This window comes from Patagioenas fasciata, chromosome 1 (genome assembly GCF_037038585.1).
Source record: "Patagioenas fasciata isolate bPatFas1 chromosome 1, bPatFas1.hap1, whole genome shotgun sequence".
Classification (NCBI taxonomy): domain Eukaryota; kingdom Metazoa; phylum Chordata; class Aves; order Columbiformes; family Columbidae; genus Patagioenas; species Patagioenas fasciata.
This window is the reverse complement of record NC_092520.1, coordinates 200,160,828-200,180,508: the sequence shown is the minus strand read 5'-3', so window position 1 is coordinate 200,180,508 and position 19,681 is coordinate 200,160,828. Positions and strand designations below refer to the sequence as shown.

Sequence of the window (19,681 nt, the reverse complement as noted above, 5' to 3'; positions counted from 1 at the left end):
CCCTTATTAGAATAATAGATGCAGGCTGTCTGTTTGACTTCCATGGTATACCTTATTTATGTGAAATTAAGAATGTGCTTGAGTGCTTTGCTGAATCAGGGCCATAATCAACAATCAGCAAAAAGTGTGTTCACCTTCTGTAAATAGTCTCAACTGTTACTACAAAGTTACTACTGTCAATACTTTGCACAGACGGTAGTATTGTGCAGCTTCCCCATTTAACATTTAAGAACATTTAGGAATGTGTGATGATACTGCATAATGGCAGTGTCAGGAGACGTGGACAGTGCCAGTCCATCCTGGTCTCTGTCCCAGCTCAAGAAAGAAAAGTTGAACACAAGCTTGTGCACTCCAGGTGAACACAAGCTAGCAAACTGTATTTTAAGATAAGGTTCTCTTAAGTAAATGTTTCTGTTGTTAACTAATAAAATTGAGTCTTCTTCCAATAATGCAAGCATACTAAGTGTGAAAATTTAATATTCTAATGGCCAAGTTTAACACTTTTGCTAGTCTAGGACAGAAAACATCTACATGTAGCGGATGACAAATTCAAAGCAGCTGACTGGCCTTTTAGGCCGAAATTTTAAGGCGCAAGCTGCAAGCTGAGGTTGGAAAGGACCTCTGGAGGTCATCTGGGCAAACCGCCCTGCTTAAGCAAGGCCACCTAGACCACGTTGCCCAGAACTGTGTCCAGGTGGTTTTTGTACACCTCCAAGGATGGAGACCTCACAACCTCCCGCGGTAACTTGTGCCACTGCTTGGTCACCCTCATGGTGAAATAATGCTTACTGATGTTCAGAGGGATCCTCCTGTGTTTCAGTTTGTGCCCATGGTCTCTGGTCCTGTCACTGGGCACCGTTGAGAAGAGCCTGGCCCCAGATTCTCTGCACCCTCCCTTCAGGTATTTATATACACTGATGAGATCCCCCTGAGCCGCCTTCTCTCCAGGCTGAACAATCCCAGCTCTCTCAGCTCCTCCTCCTCAAAGGAAAGCCACTCCAGTCTTTTCATCTATGTGGCCCTTTCTTGGACTCTCCCCAGTGTGTCCACATCTCTCCTGTACTGGGGAACCCAGAACTCAACACAGTACTCCATGTGTGACCTCACCAGTGGTGTATAAAGGGAAGAATCACCTCTTCAGTCTGCTGGCAACACTTTGCTCAATGCAGCCCAAGACACTATTTGCCGCCTTTGCCTCAAGAGCACATTGCTGGCTTATGTTCAACTTGGCGGCCAACAGGACCCCCAAGTCCTTTTCTGCCAAGCTGCTTTCCAGCCGGGTGGCTCCCAGCATGTACTGGTGCCTGGGGTTGTTCCTCCTCAAGTGCAGGACTTTGCACTTCTCCTTGTTGAAGTTCACGAGGTTCCTATGAGACCATTTCTCCAGCCTGCTGAGGTCCTTCTGGATGGCAGCACAACCCCCTGGAGCACCAGGCACTCCTCCCCATTTTGTGTCACCTGCACACTTGCTGCGGATAACCTCTGCCCCATCATCTAGACCATTAATGTTAAACAGGACTGGACCCTGTTTTGATTCCTGAGGTACATCATCAGTTATTGGTCCTCAGAGTCACTGGTCACCATCCCCAGGGCCTGGCCATTCAGCTGGGTCATTCATGAGCAACCTTGTGTTCATAAAAAGCTGAGTTTCAGAACTCCAAAACCAGGGCTGTCTTAGCACACAGCGCAACTGAGAGTGACTGCAGATTCAACCATCTTCTACGTAATGACTAGTGGCAAGGAAAGGACTCAGTATTCTTTTATTGAGATGGAATGAACAGGGGGAAAAACACACTTGAATATTATTCTTGTCAGTAGTCTTTATATCTTTTAGTATTATAGCATGTATGCAGACTTGTTAGTAGCATGAAGCAACATTACTACTCAACTGTATAGATTCAAAATGTAGATTAATGTTGCCTGCTTACAGGATTACAATATTATCTTTGCTGGAGAAATCTACAGGTTGACAGAATCTACATGCTAAAACCCTTCCCTGTTTACTCACATGAAAGTGACTTGATTTCACAGTTCAAAAAGTATAACCCACTTTCACTAATAGCTACTAGTAAGTTAATAAACCACCGAACAATAGTTGACTGAATACCAGCACCGTAAGGGCAAAGATATTTGAAGATCTGCAGTCACTGTTACTCTACAATAATGCTAATGCTGCAGCTTGGAAAACTGATCTAAAGTCTCCTCAAACATAAAACCAGAACAGCTTCCCTCATTTTTACAAAACATATCAAACTACTAATTAACTTTGCTATTACTGAACTGAAATCTCTTAAGCTTTGCTCTTAATAAAACTATTTAGTATCTAACATTAAATCTAAATTCAAGGAATGAGAATGAAAGTACCCCCTTATTCAGTATTAGACAAGAATGCAAGAAGATGCTGAAAAGACGTATTTATTTTTACAAATGTCTCTATTTCCTCCACACTGTAAATTTAGAACTTAATGAGTATAATTTCCCATCTGTGAATTATCATATTTGTGTGTGTCTAAAATAGCTATTCTAACATTCAAATAACAAATCTGACCCACTGATTCTAAACTGGCTCTCCCTTCATGACAATCACTTCCAACTTATTTTTTCCTGTAGAAATTTTGATACTTTGAGTAGAATGTGAAAAACATCTTTATTGTGAAGCCTCTTTGAAATGTAAAACAATATAGTGAATATTACCATGCAGCTAGTTGCTGCAGGCTCCTGAAATCAGGCTTTGCATACTAATACATACAGTGTTTTCTATCTGTAATCAAAGGCTCCACCAGAAAGAAATACGGGACTCGAGAATGTTGCTCTAAAAACAGAAGACATTTAAAGGACAGCCTAAATATTTTCCACCAATAAAGCAACAATGTCAGTGATTTAACAATTTTGTGTGGCAAGATCTTATGGGACAGAAATAAGGAAATCTATTTGCACTATTTCTATAGCAACGTAACTGTCAAATGTTAGACTGTGAACAAAAAGCCATCATCCTCAGTAGTGCAATTAATCAGTAAAGAAACAGACAAATTCTGAATGTGTTTTCAATAAACCTTTTCTATCTTCTCAAAGTAGTCAAGATTTAATTTTTAAAAAGAACAGCGCATTTAAATTTCTAATGTTGTCTACATTATACATTGCAGGTGAACAGATGTCAAGAAATGACACTGTGATTTTAAAAATGACCTTTGTTTTTTTTGTTTTACTGCAGGGCACAGAATTTCATTACACTGAGTTGATCAGTTTATACCCAAAGTGTAATAGTTTCTAGATTTCCAGAAGTAGTGCCACTTTTTAAAAAGGTCTCTTTATGCAGCTTACAAAAGAAACAAAACCTGTGGTTTTGTTTGTTTTTTCCAAAAATACAACCTTCTTAACTGGAAAATAAAGTTAAGACTGTCCATTTTTCCTATTAGAATTCTTATGTGATTTCTCAGAAAAACTAATTTGTAAGGAAGAAAAATACTTAGGTCTTAAACAGTGTCCTATATCTTCAAAACTACTTAAAACATTAATTAATCCCCACATATTCCTGCAAGATATGCATCAACTGCAAGTAAATGAACTTGGTGTTTCCAAAAGCCAGTAACTACCCAAGGGACCTGACAGTTTTCTTCTACCCAGAGAACAGATTTAGCACGTACAGCAGCAACTGGAACTATGCTTTCACCTTGACTACTCCATACCCCATCTGAGGATGAAAGGGTGGTTCGTTACCATGTCTGCTCAGCGTAATCAATCAGGTAAGACTGACAAGAACAATGATAAAAGGCGGCACTTCTGGTAAATGCATTTCTTATCGCGTAGCAAGCTGACTGAAAACCAACTGACTTAATAATTTCCCATCATCATTGAACCGCAATTTGCACAAACCCCACCAAACGAGAAGTGACAAAGAAGAAAGGTCATTACAACCTTCTAACCCAAACAACCTCCACACCATCCCTTTTATTTATGGCTGCACATTTCTGCCAGAGAAATGGAATTAAACTTCTAGAAAAACACAGTGTCATTAGGAAAACATTGCACAAGCTCTGATCTTCCTATTTGAATTAGAACCGAATTACTTTTAGCAAGACTGTCTGGACACACTGGTTCATCCAAAACTAGAATTAGAACTTTTAACTCCTAAGAGCTTTTTGTGTTTTTCTAAAGAGAGGTCTAAAAAATATTGCAACTGAATTCAGAGTAACAATTTGTAGGTTTGAAAGAAAGAGCATCTTCAGTATTTTGGGGATCAAAAACTTGCTTATTCACCTATGATTATATATCCACAAAGTACTTTGTTGTGGCTTAAATAACAAACACAAACCACAGTAGAGATGATGCACAAGTAATCCAATTCTGCTACTGCAAAATAAATCATACACTTGAAATATTAGGTGAAAACCAGATTATTTTCTGAACTCACATAAGGCAGCAATTAGATTATTTTTCTTTTTTTCCCACTTGGGATTATTTTTTAATTGGGTCAACTGAACGTGAATATGTGATGTTAGATGTGAATAATTTCTAAGCAGCAACATTTTTAAACAAGTTTGGATGGGGAGGAGAAATAAGAAGGTGAAACACAAGTGCACTTGGGGCAATCAACACTTATACTTTCCATTTATTTTCTTAATCTTATGTAATGATGAGGACATTTCCTTCTGTACCGTTAACACCTCATATTGCCAGTGTTGACAACTCAGGAAAATAGCCTGCTTACTCACCACACGTTCATCAGGAGAAGCAATGCTAAGAGCCCTCCGCCAAGTACATAATAACACTCCCTACAACCCTCAGCTCACTTTTTTACCCAGAGGCTTACGTAAACGCCAGGGTTTGCCGTGTACCCTCGCTGCTGGCAAGTGGGACGCCAGCAGAGCACAGGCGAACAAGGGCAGATCTGCTCTTTCCCGGGCACTAAGTGGCTCTGCCCAGCAGAGAGACCCCAGCCCACCCTTTCTATCAGCCACCCCAAAACCCCCCTACAAAACGATTCACGGCTCTTAAAGCTGCTTCTCACTTTGCAGAACTGTTCCCTGATGCCTCTGTAGGAGTGAAGGACCCAAAATAGATCAGGATCAGAGATCGCTTTCAACTCTTTTACGAGGGGCTTAGAGGGATTCTTATCTCTAATTAGGAAGCTGGCTGTCACAGGATGATATTTTCTGCTGAGACTTACACTGAAGTCAGTTGTAATTTAGGAATTACAACAGCTGAGGCAGGATTAGTCACTACACATGGAAACAGAAAAGCAGCAAAGCAGAATAAACTGGAGTAACCTATTAGCTCTCTGAAGGAGAATGAAGCAGTTGAAAGAAGTGATACAAATAATCAGTCACTAGGTGAACAAAAATATCAATTTTACATTATTTAAACCTTACTCTCAACATTATGAAAACAATAACCTCATCTTCTAAAAAATTTATAAAATTAAATCTCTGCTTGTTTTCCCCAAAACTAGAACTCAGAACTTAATGTATTCTGAATTATTTTAGGCTTGCTCCTCAACTAAAATGTAGTCATTAAAGGCCTTTTTTGTTAGATAAAACCAGAAAAATGTCCATTCAGTCTTAACATAAATATATCTCTCCTTTAAATATCTTGTAGATAGATCTTTTTTGGAAATCAAATCTATGATTTTAATACTCACATATTAACAAGGAATCTATAGTTCATTAAGAGAATTAAATGTAAGCATCTTTACAACATACTACGAGTGCATGATTTCTTTTCAAAATTGCATTCACTTCATATTGTGGCGAGGGAAAACCACAAAAACTTAGATCTGCAAAAGGAAGGAGCGGGGAAAAGTGCAGTGTAAATTTAATCTCCATATGCCTCCATGATACTCATGCAAGCCTTGGTATGTCACTCACCTCTTGGCCACATCTAACAGTAGAAAAATTTGGAGGTGAATTCTGTAAGACAAATCATAGCGCAGAAAAGATCCAGGTGATGCCATTGTCCTGCAGTCGAACTCCAGTATTTATAAATTTTACAAGTTCTGTGCCTCAGTTTCTCCATCTTTCAGATTTTTTTGTTTGACTAGGGTTTTTTTGGGGTTTTGGGGGTTTTTTTGTTTGTTTTTTTTTTTTTAAGAGAGCTTTTGTGAATCCTCTTATTAATTAATTAGTGGCATTAAAACTACATTTTTGGATATGACATGATACAACACTATTAAGTATTATTATAGAAACAGGTAATTAGAAGGTCAGAAATCACATGTTCGAGGTCATAATACAAAATTAGAAAAAATGCAGGCTGTGCTGTCTGTGAAGAGAAAGACACAAAAAATCCCCAATAGAAAAAAAGAGAATGATTTAAAAAAAAAGAAGGCAAGTAGCTTCCTTGCTATTAAAGGACTTGTGAATTAAAAAGGCTGGGTCTCCTCCTCTCTTATGCTTCCTCGGATGATACTTGCACTACAGTAATCAAAACAAGGAAGCAGATGGACAGGCGAAGTGGTACTGCAGCTGTTGCAGAAGATGACTATAATAATAATGTTGACATCAGTAACAGTAATTAGTGCACAGACTGTAGAGTGGATGATTCGTTTTTCTATCTTCTGGCGTGGGTATGCTGTCCTAGAGAATGGGTATAATGTTACCTTTAGTTTGTTCTGTTCATTTGTTCAGTTTATTAATGAAATTGAATACAATTGAATACAATCTCCTCCCCCTTCAGAACACTTGCTGAGGAAAACATGTTCTTTCAGTTTGGATTAATTCGAGGTGGAATCTTCATTAGTAAATGGCAAAATACCAATTTCTTCAGTTTTTAATGTACACAACAATTCATACTTTCCCTTACAGTCATCTGTACATACGCTCTCAAATTCCAGCAGCATCTAGTACTTGGCTGGTTTTGTCTAAACAACAGCTCTACTGTTTGGTGTGACTTCACCCATCTGCAGGCTGTGCCTTTCTCACGGGACCCTAGAACACAGGGTATAACTGTGAGAAGAGCCAAGCGAAACACTGTGCTACACTGAACCATCTCAGGTAAGAAGGAAGTAAAGCACCAGTGCAATCGGCAGCACCGTGTCATGCTCAGAGTTCTGGGAGCATGAGACAAGGATGTGCCACTGCTCCTCAGCTGCCTCACTGAGAACAACAGCTGTCTGGTTTCGTGTTATATTCCACCAAAACACCTGTTGAAGAGCAAACTAAGTGGAATAGAGATAACTATGGAGAAACAGACAGTTGTATTTTATTTGGGAAATACAATTTGTCATTTAGATGCAATCCTGCAGGATGAAGTCAAAGGCAAGGAAGAGTAATCAGAGATACCATGGAACAAGTTTAGCATATGACAACCCAAAAGCCTTTTGATTTTCTAATGTATTTTTCCTTACTTTGCTTCTAGCTTCTACTGAGATTCATCTTCCCTGTTCATTTATTCTCCAGGATGATAAAAGTTTTCCTTTGGCTTCCCTCTATTATCATCTGCAACAACTGGAGAAACTCCTACCCCTTTTCAAGTGCTGTGAAGAAGGGAAGAGTGAAAGCGAGAAGCACAGGCTCAGGGTGGCAGCCACTCATTTATCTAAGTTCCCTTTCCATCCCAACTGTTCCTGAGCCTTCCAGAGTTTCTCCTTCTGTCTCTAGGTTTCTTGCTTCTTCTTAAACATGTTGATCTGCCCTAGGGCTCCACCAAGGCAGCAAAAGATGTTTTTTGCCAGATCAAACTTTTTAATGAAGAAAAGATTCTAAAAGTTTACAAACCCTTTGGGGTGTTTAGTGCTTGGTGTTTTGGTTTTCACAGCAGAGAAAGAGAAGCTTGAATTGCCTCATAGAAAAGTGACGTTCTGTGTAACATCTTTTGGAGATGGGCTTAACAGACAAATAAACTTAAATGCTGTATTTAACCTTCATTATTTGCTTTCACCATTGAGAAGACCACATTTGCATATGAAGAGATTCCCCAACATATTTCAAAAATTAAATTCATGTAAATTAAAAATCCAGCCATATACTTGGAAAAGGACATGTCTGCATAGCATAAACACACCTTTTGTTTTTGTTTCTTCTCATCTGCTAGGGCAGATGAGATAGCTTCAGTAATTCTGGTCCTAACATTGAAGGAGACCATTAATCAAATTATTCCAAATACTAATAGAAAACAATGCAATTGAATAGAAATGAATAGGTATTCAAAAGAACAGCCATGATTATTTTTCAAGGAAGAAATGGCCAAGAAACAGAGAAAGAGATGGCTGAAAGTGTTAGATGAAGACACATTTTCCTACGCAAACTAACAGACTTAATTAATTACCCAAACCACATGTTATTTTATGGAATGACATTAACGATCGGTAATAAAAACTGACAGTAGTGCTTCATCAGCTCCCTTTGAAGAAAACAAAAGAAATTACTTAAAAATAACGTGTTTATACTCTACAGATGTAACCCACAGACCATAAATACAGCTTTCAATGTTAGTTTGACTTTCAACACTTTCCCATTAATTAAATTACAAAATTCTTATGGAATCGTAAAATTGCAAACAAAAGCATTCCCTCATCACGTTTTCCTTAACTGAATTACTAAAACATATTCAGCCAGATTAAAATTTTACCTTAAGTATTTCCTCTATGAAGCAGACATGTGACACAGGATCTCTTTTCTTTGTCAATACTTTCTGCAAATGCTGCACCTGTAAGAAAGAATTTATTGAGACAAAAAGTGACACCTAATATCTTATATGCAAAATTGCATGAGTAGACAAACAGGAAATAGTTGATGAGTACCTGTCCACAAGCAGCACAGATCTGATCCATGAGTTTCTCCATGTTTGTCCAGAGGGCTGCTCGAAAAGCTGCTGTGTTCCCAGGTGTTGGCATAGCAGCTCTACCAGGGCCACCTACATGTTTTTTAAGAACACACAACAGCTTTCACAGATGAAAAGTAAAACAGCAGAAATCTAGACCTCTATGCTCTCCAAAATAAAAATATTAAAAAAAAAAAAAAAATCAAAGCAGCCTAAAATAGCTTCAGAACTTTCTGAATGGCCTTGGTTGTGTCAACTGAGAAGTCAACTGAACTCCGAAGTTCAGTGAGATACTTCCATGTTCATCATTGTCACTCGCTCTACCAAACCTGACCTGCTCAGAAACACCGAGGTCTATGCCAATGAGTGCTGCTGCAGGATGTAACAGTAAAGTGAAATGACAAAGACAGTAGCTGTGAAAAATACAGGTATTACCAGCTCAAGACTTAAATGCGTAGGCGAACTGCTGAAAAAAGTGATATTTGAGCTGAAGGGCATGCAGCTTCTGAACCACCATTTTCCTTGAGAGGGGCTGTATTTCTTTGTTATGTTGGTGATTACAGTTTTGGACCTCCAGCTTGTTCCAAAGGGGTTTTTTTTAAATGTTCATATTGCCACAGTTCAAATTTGCCTGTCCACCCAATTCCTCAGTATTCTTTGGTATCTGAACTAACATGTGGGAACTAAATGTTTTAATACTGCAACATTCCTTCTTATTAAATATGCTGCTTTGAAAAGATTTTCATCTGACAAAAGCACCACAATGTAGTTTCATGTTTGTTGCATTGCTTGTAAATAATTTTCAACCATTATTCTCCCATCAACACAAAGAAAGCAGAATTTGGATTCGTCTTTCCATGAGAAACTGTTAAGAAAATGCTGCAAAGTTGTAAACTAATGAGGTCTATTTTCTGGGCAAGTCAGGAAGAAGAGGAAGGGTGGGGAACAAAGGAAAACTTCTGAGCCCAATAATGACAGATCCAATTTTGGCTTTGTATTAGATGATTTCTGAGACATGCCCGCTCCCGTCTTCTAATGGTTAAAGCAAGCAGAGAAACATCCCTGTAGCAGGCTTGGATGTGAGAGTTTCTTCCATTTGAGAACACACTGCACTTCTGTCAAAAAAATCAGTTATCATTCTCTGCAAAATAAGTATCATACCTCTTGTAGCCGTCTGAGATGGTTGGGTCAACACTTTGATATCCAAAGCACTTTTAATGTTCTCCTCCAGGCCTGTGCAGTATCCATCCACCACATTAGCGATGGTATCCTTCAAAGTCCCAAGGTTATGGAAAACCTGAAGAGCAGTTCCCACTTGAGTAGGATTCTAGAGAAGGAAGTTTTAAAAAAGAATTATTATCTTAAACTGTACTATACAGTTTTTTATCCATGATGAGGCATCATTTTACTGGGCAAGTTCAGCTGTAAGTTCATTCTGCTAATTCATTTAATTTAACGTTAACTAACTGGCGTAATTGCTGCATAACAGAACAGAGGGTAAAGGAAAGGACTGATTTCCTTTGATTGCTTAGCAGTGTTTTGCTTCGCTTACTTTGCCACTACCCTTTGAATAAGAAGAATGTAAAAAAAATAACTGGAAGCACTGTTGGCAACATCTAACCTGGGGTGGGTTACTGGTGATTGATGCAATAATTCCAAGGTCAGCTCCTGTACAGTCATATTCAGCTATGGTGTAGCTAGTAACACCATCTTAACATGCAGTATCTGTTACAATAGTGTCATTTAAGTGTGAAAAAGTTAGTTAAATGTGATATATACTTAAAAAAAATAGTAACCAAGGACAAGCAGGACATGCCCCTGCTACTGACTAGTACAGAATTTAAGCTTGTATTTCTACATTTCTGTTTCTAATGCTGACAGTAACTTTCTCTTCCTCACAGCAGAACTGAGAGTGCAAAGCAACACAGTGATCAATTCCAAAGCCTGAAAACAAAAACCACAAACAAACAAAACAAAATACACACACACACAAATACAAAAACAAACAAAAAACCCAACCCCAAACAAACAAACAGAAAAAACAAAGTTTCTCTGTAGTGTTCAGTTTTTCCAAAATACAGGAAAGCAAAAACAATCAAAAAACTGTTCGAGTCTGTTATTTAAGAGACCTTTGATTAAGATTAAAACTGATGATAATTCCATTGAGCAACAATAAACACTGCCATGGGTGCTATTTAGCAAGAGAAAAGCCTCAAATTATTGCCTTTGGAAACTAAGCACTGTCATCCATACACTGAACACTGCTTTTTTATTTGCACTCACAGGCAATTAGTGGAGGGGGCGATCAGTTGATCATACACACATTAGGGATGCGGTCTTTTGTCATTTTTCTTAGTGACTTCTGCCAGCAGCAAAGAACATGGTCTGGCAGAAATCCTGGCACCCAGACTGGACAGAAGCACCTGAGACCACAGGGATGTCCCACGAGACACCCCCTGTGACTCGGGTGCTGAGACCTCGCACTCTTCCTGCTGGTGGCTGCAGCAGCAGCAGTCACTGACATGACAAGGGGCGACAGTGAGACCAGCACAACTGTCCTTCATCTTCCCTAGGTCACAGTGTTCTTGGCCAGACGTTTTTGACTCAAGGAAAGAGGGAGTGCTCATCTGCCCCTCGGCTGTGGGGAACATGCACTGACACCGCAGCAGTGAAACTACGAGGCAGCTGCTGTGCTGAGGGTTCACTTGCTGGTTCATCCACCTCCTGCAACGCGTCCATTGATGAACAGAGCACTCTCCTCACACCTTACGTTTCAGAGGCCACAGCACTACAACTGCACTTTCATGTCTCTCTTTCTGGGGTTTCTGCAAAGATCAGAACCACAGCTGAAGGAAAAAAAAAACAAAAACAAAAAACCAGATCCCACCTCCCTCCCAAACTCCAATGAGGAGATTCCAGGTTTAGTGGAAAGCAAAGGAATATTAGGCATTTATTACGGTTTGCAGAGCTCATACTAACTCTACCAGTTTCTTTTTCCAAACAGTGTGGGAGTTAATGAGCATTCCCAGCATAGTATTATGGGTCTGGGACTTGTAGATTCAGGTTTTTGACAACTGGGTGTGCTGTAAAATTTCTAAGTATCTTGTGGGTGTCCTACTGCGGGTGGGAAAGTAAGCCATAAAGACTGGGAGATTAATGGGATGTCAGAAAATGAAGAGTAGTATAATGCAAGGAGGGAATTTGGGGACAGAATGAACATGAGAAAGAAAGCATAAATGGGAAGAGGATGGGGAACAGAATGAAAAGAAATGAAGGAAGAAAGAGCATGGAAGGAAAGCAGAAGAAACACTTCATTTACCAGTCTTTCCTGTTTCTTATAGAATACTTACATAATTATAAAATCAGGTAGCAAGTCAGTAATATAAAATCAATACCTTACTACTACAGTAAAAGCACTCAACCTAGGTACAGTCAGACTCTAGTAAACGTTCATATATGAACTAACAAAAAACCAGAACAGCATCAAAAGGTGAGCAAGGCACTGCCAGCCCTCAATAACTGATGGTCAGATACTTACTGTCCTGACAAACAGGCAGTACAGGCACAAACGATTTCAGGCAAAAGATGAATCTCAGAGCTCCCACGTCATAGTTCAGCAAACTAACTCTGCAGCTACTGGTCAGGAAGGACACAATTATGCGCTCCAAGAGAGCCCGAGCTATGTTTCAAAAGAACTGTTTTTAGCCAAAAGTTGTCAATTTATTCTGAAGTTAAGAAATAGTTTGAGAACAGCCAAAACACATCATTACGCTATTCACTCAAAGTGTCTTTCAAATCTAGAACCAAAGATAAATTAGAATAGAGCAAAGATTGTGCAGATGGCCTATTTCTTATTTGCTTTAAATTGTGAACATAGCTACTGGCAGAGGGCTTCTAGCTCATGTATTCATTTTGTATTGCAGGAATTAGAGATATATTAAAACTCTGAAAATGTACAATAAAATACCTTTTTTTGTTTGTTTCATATATAGTATTTTTCTCTCCTCAAAACCAGTTTGTGTTTTGTATGCCCCAGAGAGGCTATATAAAGTCCTTTGTTGGTTTACCACTAATCCTAAGAGAACTGCATTTTTAATGCACAGCTAGTTTCTAGGTTTATACAGTATGTATTAAAAAATGGAGCATCTCTTGGGACAAAAATTATTATGTGGAAAGAAAATGTTGGAAAACAGGAAGAAAACAAATAATTATGCTTCCAGGCTTGCATACAAAAATTTGACTGCTTATCATTAATACACACTGGATAAAAATCTGAGAATCAGTATTGCAGAATTTGCCATTACCAACAGACTTCATTTATAAGATTTTTTCCCCTAATATTTTCATTCCATTTGGAAAGCTTAAAGCTAAACATTTCTGAGATTTAAAAGACTGACACAATTCTTATCAAATGGAAAGAATGCATGCAAAGTACACAAGAAAAACCTCACTACAGAAGTGATTTAAAATGGAAAATGGAATCACATCAGAGAATAATATTGAGAACAGCTATCCAACAGAAACAATAGGGAAAATAATGTAACTATTTTTGAGACTCAATTTACTGAGTTTATTAGTAGTATTTTATAATCAAGTTGTCTGCCACTGCAGGCAACTACACTTAGCTATTTGTAACTGTTCTCCATAGAATCTCTGTCCATAAGATCCTATGTTCTTTTTTGGTTTAGTGTCTTATTATGTAAATGAAAGCTCAGAGGCAGTAGTTTTTAGGCTGTTTTTTTAGGCTGGCTTTACTATGTAAAAATGTATGGGCAGTTAGAGCAACGATGAGACACAATTCTGCTTCTCACAAGGTAGTGTCTTACTAGAAAATACACTTTTACACAATAAATTAGCATCCTAAAAATATTCGTACATACTCCATAAAAGTTAAGTGATAACAATCAAGAGAGTAGAGGGCAAAGAAAAACAGTACAACATGTAGTAATATGTTGGCAGTGCAGTACAATGTGCATGAACACAAGCATACCAAGTGAAATAAACCCATGGCCTCACAAACAGCAGGCCTACAACAATACCTACTCAAAGATCAGCTGCAGTGATCTTCAGATTGTAAAAATTGTAATGAAGCAGGGTGCTAAGGAGAGATGGGGTTAGGTCCACCAATAATACCCTTCTCCATTCAGAGCACTCCTCCATCTGGCATGTCACAACATGATTTGTTATAGATATATGGAAACTAAAGTGTACAAACTTAAGAGCTTAGGAAGACTCAGTGAATCATCAGTTCAACCTATTTAAAAAAAACAATCTACTTGCTCAAAAGCAACTCTCAAAAATTTTTAAAAGCATTAAAGTTGCTAAGCATCCATCAGACAATACATTCAATAGCTTGGTCAGAAGGGTGCTATTAGCTACTACTTGAAAAGAGGCATGGATGTTTCAATTTATGTTTTAGCAAAACATAAAGACAGTCATTCAGCAGCGACTACAAAGATATATTTGTACCAAACACATTTGCTCATTTTCTCTATGATTGAGAACTGTTCATTTTACTAACATAATTTTCAATTAATTTTATCCCATCCCATTTGGTTCTGTAGACCATCAGAGACAAGCAATGTGGCTTGGACGAGCAAGTCTGCCCTCACAAGGGAATGTGGTGATGACACTGAGCTAATCTGGGGACAGGAAGATTCCTAGCATACAGCTGAGCCAAAACCAAGAAAGCTGGATGACAGGCAAAACAAATTGGCTTGAGTGCTACGAACACAGCTTCCAAACTCACAGTCTGCCTTCTCAGGGTACAGGATTCACCGTGTGGACCTTTCTTCTCCAACCAGTGTTGTCTTAGGGAGCATCATATCATTATTGCTTTATCTAGTGCAAATCTACCGACGTGAACCCAAGCTGCACGGTTTTCACCTCTGTGGACTAGCAACTTCTTCCTTAAATGAAGATGTGTTAATTGCCCAAAATATTTATGGTCAATACTACCTGTGACAATTACAACTGCTTTCATAAAGAAGTAGAGTTAAAAATCTACTTAACTGCTTAAGGTACATGTAGGTACATTTCACGAGTGCCTGCATCACATAATCAGAACAGCTCTCCGAGGAAATGTTCTTTCATGTAGCAGTTTGGAAGCACCACATACAGAGAAGTCAAACTTGGACTAGTCCCTCACTTAGAAATGATGTTCCACAGCTACTAAGGTGCACAAGAACATTTCTGTTTTGCTTACTATAATCAGAACAGCCACTCTGGATGAAAATCTTTATTATTCTGCAGTTTAGGAAAGACTGGCAGGAACACAACAGAAAGTTTTCACTATATATGTATGCACATATATATAGATACTACTCAACAGCTGTGATTTCAGTGTGCTGCCACATCCTTACCTCTTTTGTGGTAAAATGTTTACCATGTCCCATATGCAAGCACTAAAAGCATAACACAGTACAAAAAGAATTACATAAGTTGCTTAGCTGAAGCAACATTCATAATCACTAATTAGTCCAGGTACCGTTTAAACAGACTGGTCTGACAATGTCACAAGCAAGAAATACCACGCAGAATATTTTGAACAAAACCACAACATTCCCTAGCCATCAAGAAATAATCACCATTTAAATACAATAACCCTAGAACAGGACACACATTGAAATAACCAAACTCGCAAGCTACCGTGTATTGTGTGATACAAATACAAAAGGTTCTTGAAGTCCTGCCAGGGTAACTGCAAAAACAGTTTCCAGAATGATACTTCCAAGTACCTTTGACTGGCACTTAGTATTAAATAGTTTCATTTGATAGTAGATTTACTCTTTTAGGAAGTATTTCAGTTACTTTTCTATGTTTATGTCACACAGTTCTTTTTGTTTGTATGAAATAGCAGGTGCAATTTCCAACACAGTACAGCTTCACAAGGTCAGTCAAATAATCCCCAAAAAGATCACTTTGTGGGCTCAGAATCCCATCAGATCTTCATTTACAGTATTTACTCCTTCTCCAATATTGCTACCATTACAACACATGGCCTCCTTCAAATAATGTTCCCATAAATAACGTTACTGTCCCCAGTGACTAGTACTTCTACTTGAAGACCAAGAAACTTAGGGTTTGTAAGCACTTGCAGCTACCAATTACAAGTAGTTCTTAGTCGTCTGTTACAGACGCCAGAAGTGAAAAAAGTGAGAAGTTACACCAGGAGAAGCTGTAATTCAGTTTAAAAACCTCAAGCAGGTAAGAAGTGAAGGAAATTTAGCCACCTCAGTCACAGCCAAGGCAAAATGACCTATTGAGCAACAAGAACTGCTGGAATTCTTGCTTTGCAGTATCACTCGGCTATTTTAATTGCATGAAAAATTAAAATAAAAAACTTAAAGTAGAAATTAAATGTCAATGAAATACAGCTGCAGTTTAAAAGAGTAGTTTAGTTTTCAAAAGTCCATGCCTAAAAAAAAATTAATTGGTATATCACAGCTCCTAAAAATGAACCTACTTAGGGAAGCACGTCTCTGTGTTCATTATCACCCCATCTGTCTTTCACTCTGTTCATCTTTAAAATCTGAGCAATACATGAAAAGGTCAAATTGACAATGTAAAGGCAGAGAATACAGAATACTTTCTAATGATTTTCCAGTTCTTCTGTTTTGACCTTTGCAGTGTTGGAAGGAGTGAGAGGTTAAGATGTTATAATTTTCTATAGAAAGTAATACTGACATAACACATTGGCCAGACTCTAGAAAAGCACATTTTAAGTCTTAAAAGCAAAGAATCCCAAAGCTAAACATTTACATATGGTTAGGTTTCAATATCTACCTTCTGTCAGCCCCTGTTTGGAATACACAACTTCTTGTGGTAGAAGGACTTTCACAGGAAAGGAAAACAGCCATAAAGTACAGTCATAAACCTCATCATGTCCTCAAACTAGGTCAGACTTCTGTTTCTTAGAATAAGAAGTAAATAAGAAGAAGCATTGTACAATAAAGGTTGATAAAAAAAAAAAAAAAAATTAAAAAATAAATAAAAAACCCCAGCAGCAATAAAATACTAGAAAGCAAAGAAACAAGATTTTTCAACACAGCTAAATAGCTTGCCCAAACACTTATTCCCTATAATAGTATAATCAAAGCAACAGATGGCTAAGAGCTAATGGAACAGAAAGGCATCAGGAACTGTTGTGAAGAATTATCTTATGAAACATCAAGCAATATTCCAAAGTTTACCAAGCCTCAGGCTATGAATGTGATGGCAATTTCAAATAAAATATCTGGCACCTCTGAGGACATTTCAGCTAGATCATACTAGCTCATAACAATTACAAATTTGATCCTATAATGCTGTCTTTGAGTGTAGAAAGAGTATAAATTACTGTAGAAATAATAAAGAATGATGAAAACTAACAGGCAATAAGTAAATGGGGGTATCTGAGCCAAATCAAGCTTCTTAAAATGCTTCTCTCCCCTCTTACACAACTTGACCAATCTCTAAAGCCATCACCAATGATGAACCAGTTGGCCAGTTAATCTGAAGATGTGGTTTCTCTATTAAAAGCACAGCTGTCATTTTCTGATGACAGAGCATAAAGGGCAAGGTTGTAGCACCCCTCTTGTCCTTGGACAACCTCGACTTGCACCTGCTGACTCAAGTCCCATTGCTGAAACACGGAAGTACAGGGACACAAAATCTCATTACTAACTCTGATCTTTGGACAGCCACTTGCAACCAGACGATTTCTACCACCTCACAATATCATTATGGACATGCTCACTCTGTTAACTGGTTGAACAAAGCCATTACAAAACAGAAACATCAGGTTTTACTTTTGAACCAGTCTTAGCCATTAAGAATAGGAATTAGCTATTGAAGGGTTACAATATTTTCTGTGTTTGCAAAATAAATCCAATTTCAGACAAAATACCCCTTAAATGGTATGCTCCAAATGATTTAAATATCTACCTAAAGCCATCTGGGTTTTCTTATTCTCTTGCTATTTTTTGCAACAAGATAATAATTACCTATGCAAGTGACAGTCTCTCATTTTTGGAATCTGTGTGCATATTGTCAACAGCTCTGAAGTGCCCTCAAATATTTAAAAGGAATGAACTTTTAAAAGTTACTTTATTTTAAATTCTTTTCAGTTATTATTTTCATATTCAAGTACAGACAAAGCTCCATCAATGCCAGATTTGCTGTTGGATCACATTTAAAAACATTCTTTTTCTTCTTAATACAAAATTCAAATGCCTTGTATCACCCACCTACAGGAAATTTCAGGTCTGCAGTTTTATTGGTGAAGAAATCATAGAACCACAGCATAGGCAGGGACCCCTGGAGATCACCTAATCCACCTCCTGCTCAAAGGAGGCTCTGCAGACCAGGCTGCTCAGGGCCTTGCAAGGCAGAGACAGGTCAGAAGACATCCTGAGCCTGCTCCTGCTCCACCTGCCCTCCCTACTTCTGCCTTCACCTCCAGGAAAAGGTACCGCTGGAACTTTGCAGTCATTTTCACTGAGTTTCACTGAGGCCAGGCTAAAAGAGAGCAAGCATCTCTACACACACCTAACAACACTTTGGTGTCAGTAGTGTTCCCCACCCCCTGATAATAATATCCATCTTCCAAATTTGTCCACTGGGCGAACCATGACAAGATCACCTCTTTCTGCTAGAGATGCTATATTTAAAGAAATACATGTTATATTTCTATAGTCTTCTTAAAAATAAATGGGTAGTCTCTTTAACAATAAATGGGCAAAGTTAAATTATACAAAAACCTTACTATGAAGAAGAAAACCTGAAGTCATCAAAAGAAAAAGAAATATTATGCCTAGTTTTGCTTGCAACTAGCACACGCATTTGGGATCTGCCCCTCACTTCACTTATCTGCCAGTAATGCATTTTGAAACCTTCACACAAGTAGGAACTTGTTGGGGGCATTACCTGCAGAAGGAAAGAAGGGAGATAAAAGAGAGAAGAATAAGTAGTTCAGTGCATAACTTGTTTCATACAGAGGGCATTATTAATCGTCTAGAAACTGTGGCATTTTGACGCAAGATTTCTCCTTTCTAATGTAACATACTGTTCAGTTCTGTATGCCATTTCAAGTTAAGCTGAAGCTTTAAATCTTTTGTTACCGTAAGAACACCTCCAAATGTATGATAAAGCAGAATTTCATGTGGCACTGAGTAGCAGATGAAGAACACGATGAAACACCCATTTTTCAGAGAAGATTAAGAACAGATTATTAACCTGAGAAAAAGGCAAAATTAATTATATTATCTTATTTAGATGAGTATCACGGCTAGTCGATAATATTTTTCACTCTGCTGTATGCAGATGTGGCTTATTAATGCTTTATATGTTCTTCTCGGATCACTTAATTGCGTTATTTCAGAACCTGTTAACAATCAACAGCCAACAGTACAGACCACAAATAGAATTACAGTCTGGGAAAGGCATTTAACAGTAACATACTATCTTATCTGGAGAGAAAGAGCCTCAGTATAGCCTTAGTTTTGAAGAGAGACAGATACACGAAGGCACCAATTAAAAAGCCTGGGATGGATTAAACAGAAACCCAGCCAAAGCCAGGGTCAGTCTCTGCTCAGCTGCATCCCTGGAATCTTAGTAGAATTTCACACGTACTGTTTATCTTTGAGTATTTAAACAATATCAGAAATAATTTTAATCAGTTTGTTATAAAACACTCAAACAGACAAGGACTGGAGAAGAGAAGGCTGAGAGGGGATCTCATCAATTATTATAAATATCTCAAGGGTGGGTGTCAAGAGGATGGGACCAGACTCCTCTCAGTGGTGCCCAACGACAGGATGAGGGGCAATGGGCACAGATTGAAGCACAAGAGGTTCCATCTGAATATGAGGAGAAACTTCTTCACTTTGAGGCTGCCAGAGCCTGGAACAGGCTGCCCAGAGAGGTTGTGGAGTCTCCTTCCCTG

The 19,681-nt window shown here is 38.3% G+C and overlaps 1 protein-coding gene across 2 annotated transcripts in view; it reads right to left on the bottom strand.

Moving 5' to 3' along the window:
• COG5 (component of oligomeric golgi complex 5) overlaps window positions 1–19,681 on the bottom strand; it is a 186,828-nt gene that overhangs the window by 53,275 nt on the left and 113,872 nt on the right. For both annotated transcript variants that reach the window (XM_065857617.2, XM_071803429.1), the window contains exons 8-10: window positions 9,919–10,084; window positions 8,738–8,850; window positions 8,566–8,643 (exon numbers count right to left, since the gene is read on the bottom strand). In XM_065857617.2, the coding sequence (XP_065713689.1) occupies window positions 8,566–8,643; window positions 8,738–8,850; window positions 9,919–10,084 (357 nt within the window). The remainder of the gene's footprint in view (window positions 1–8,565; window positions 8,644–8,737; window positions 8,851–9,918; window positions 10,085–19,681) is intronic.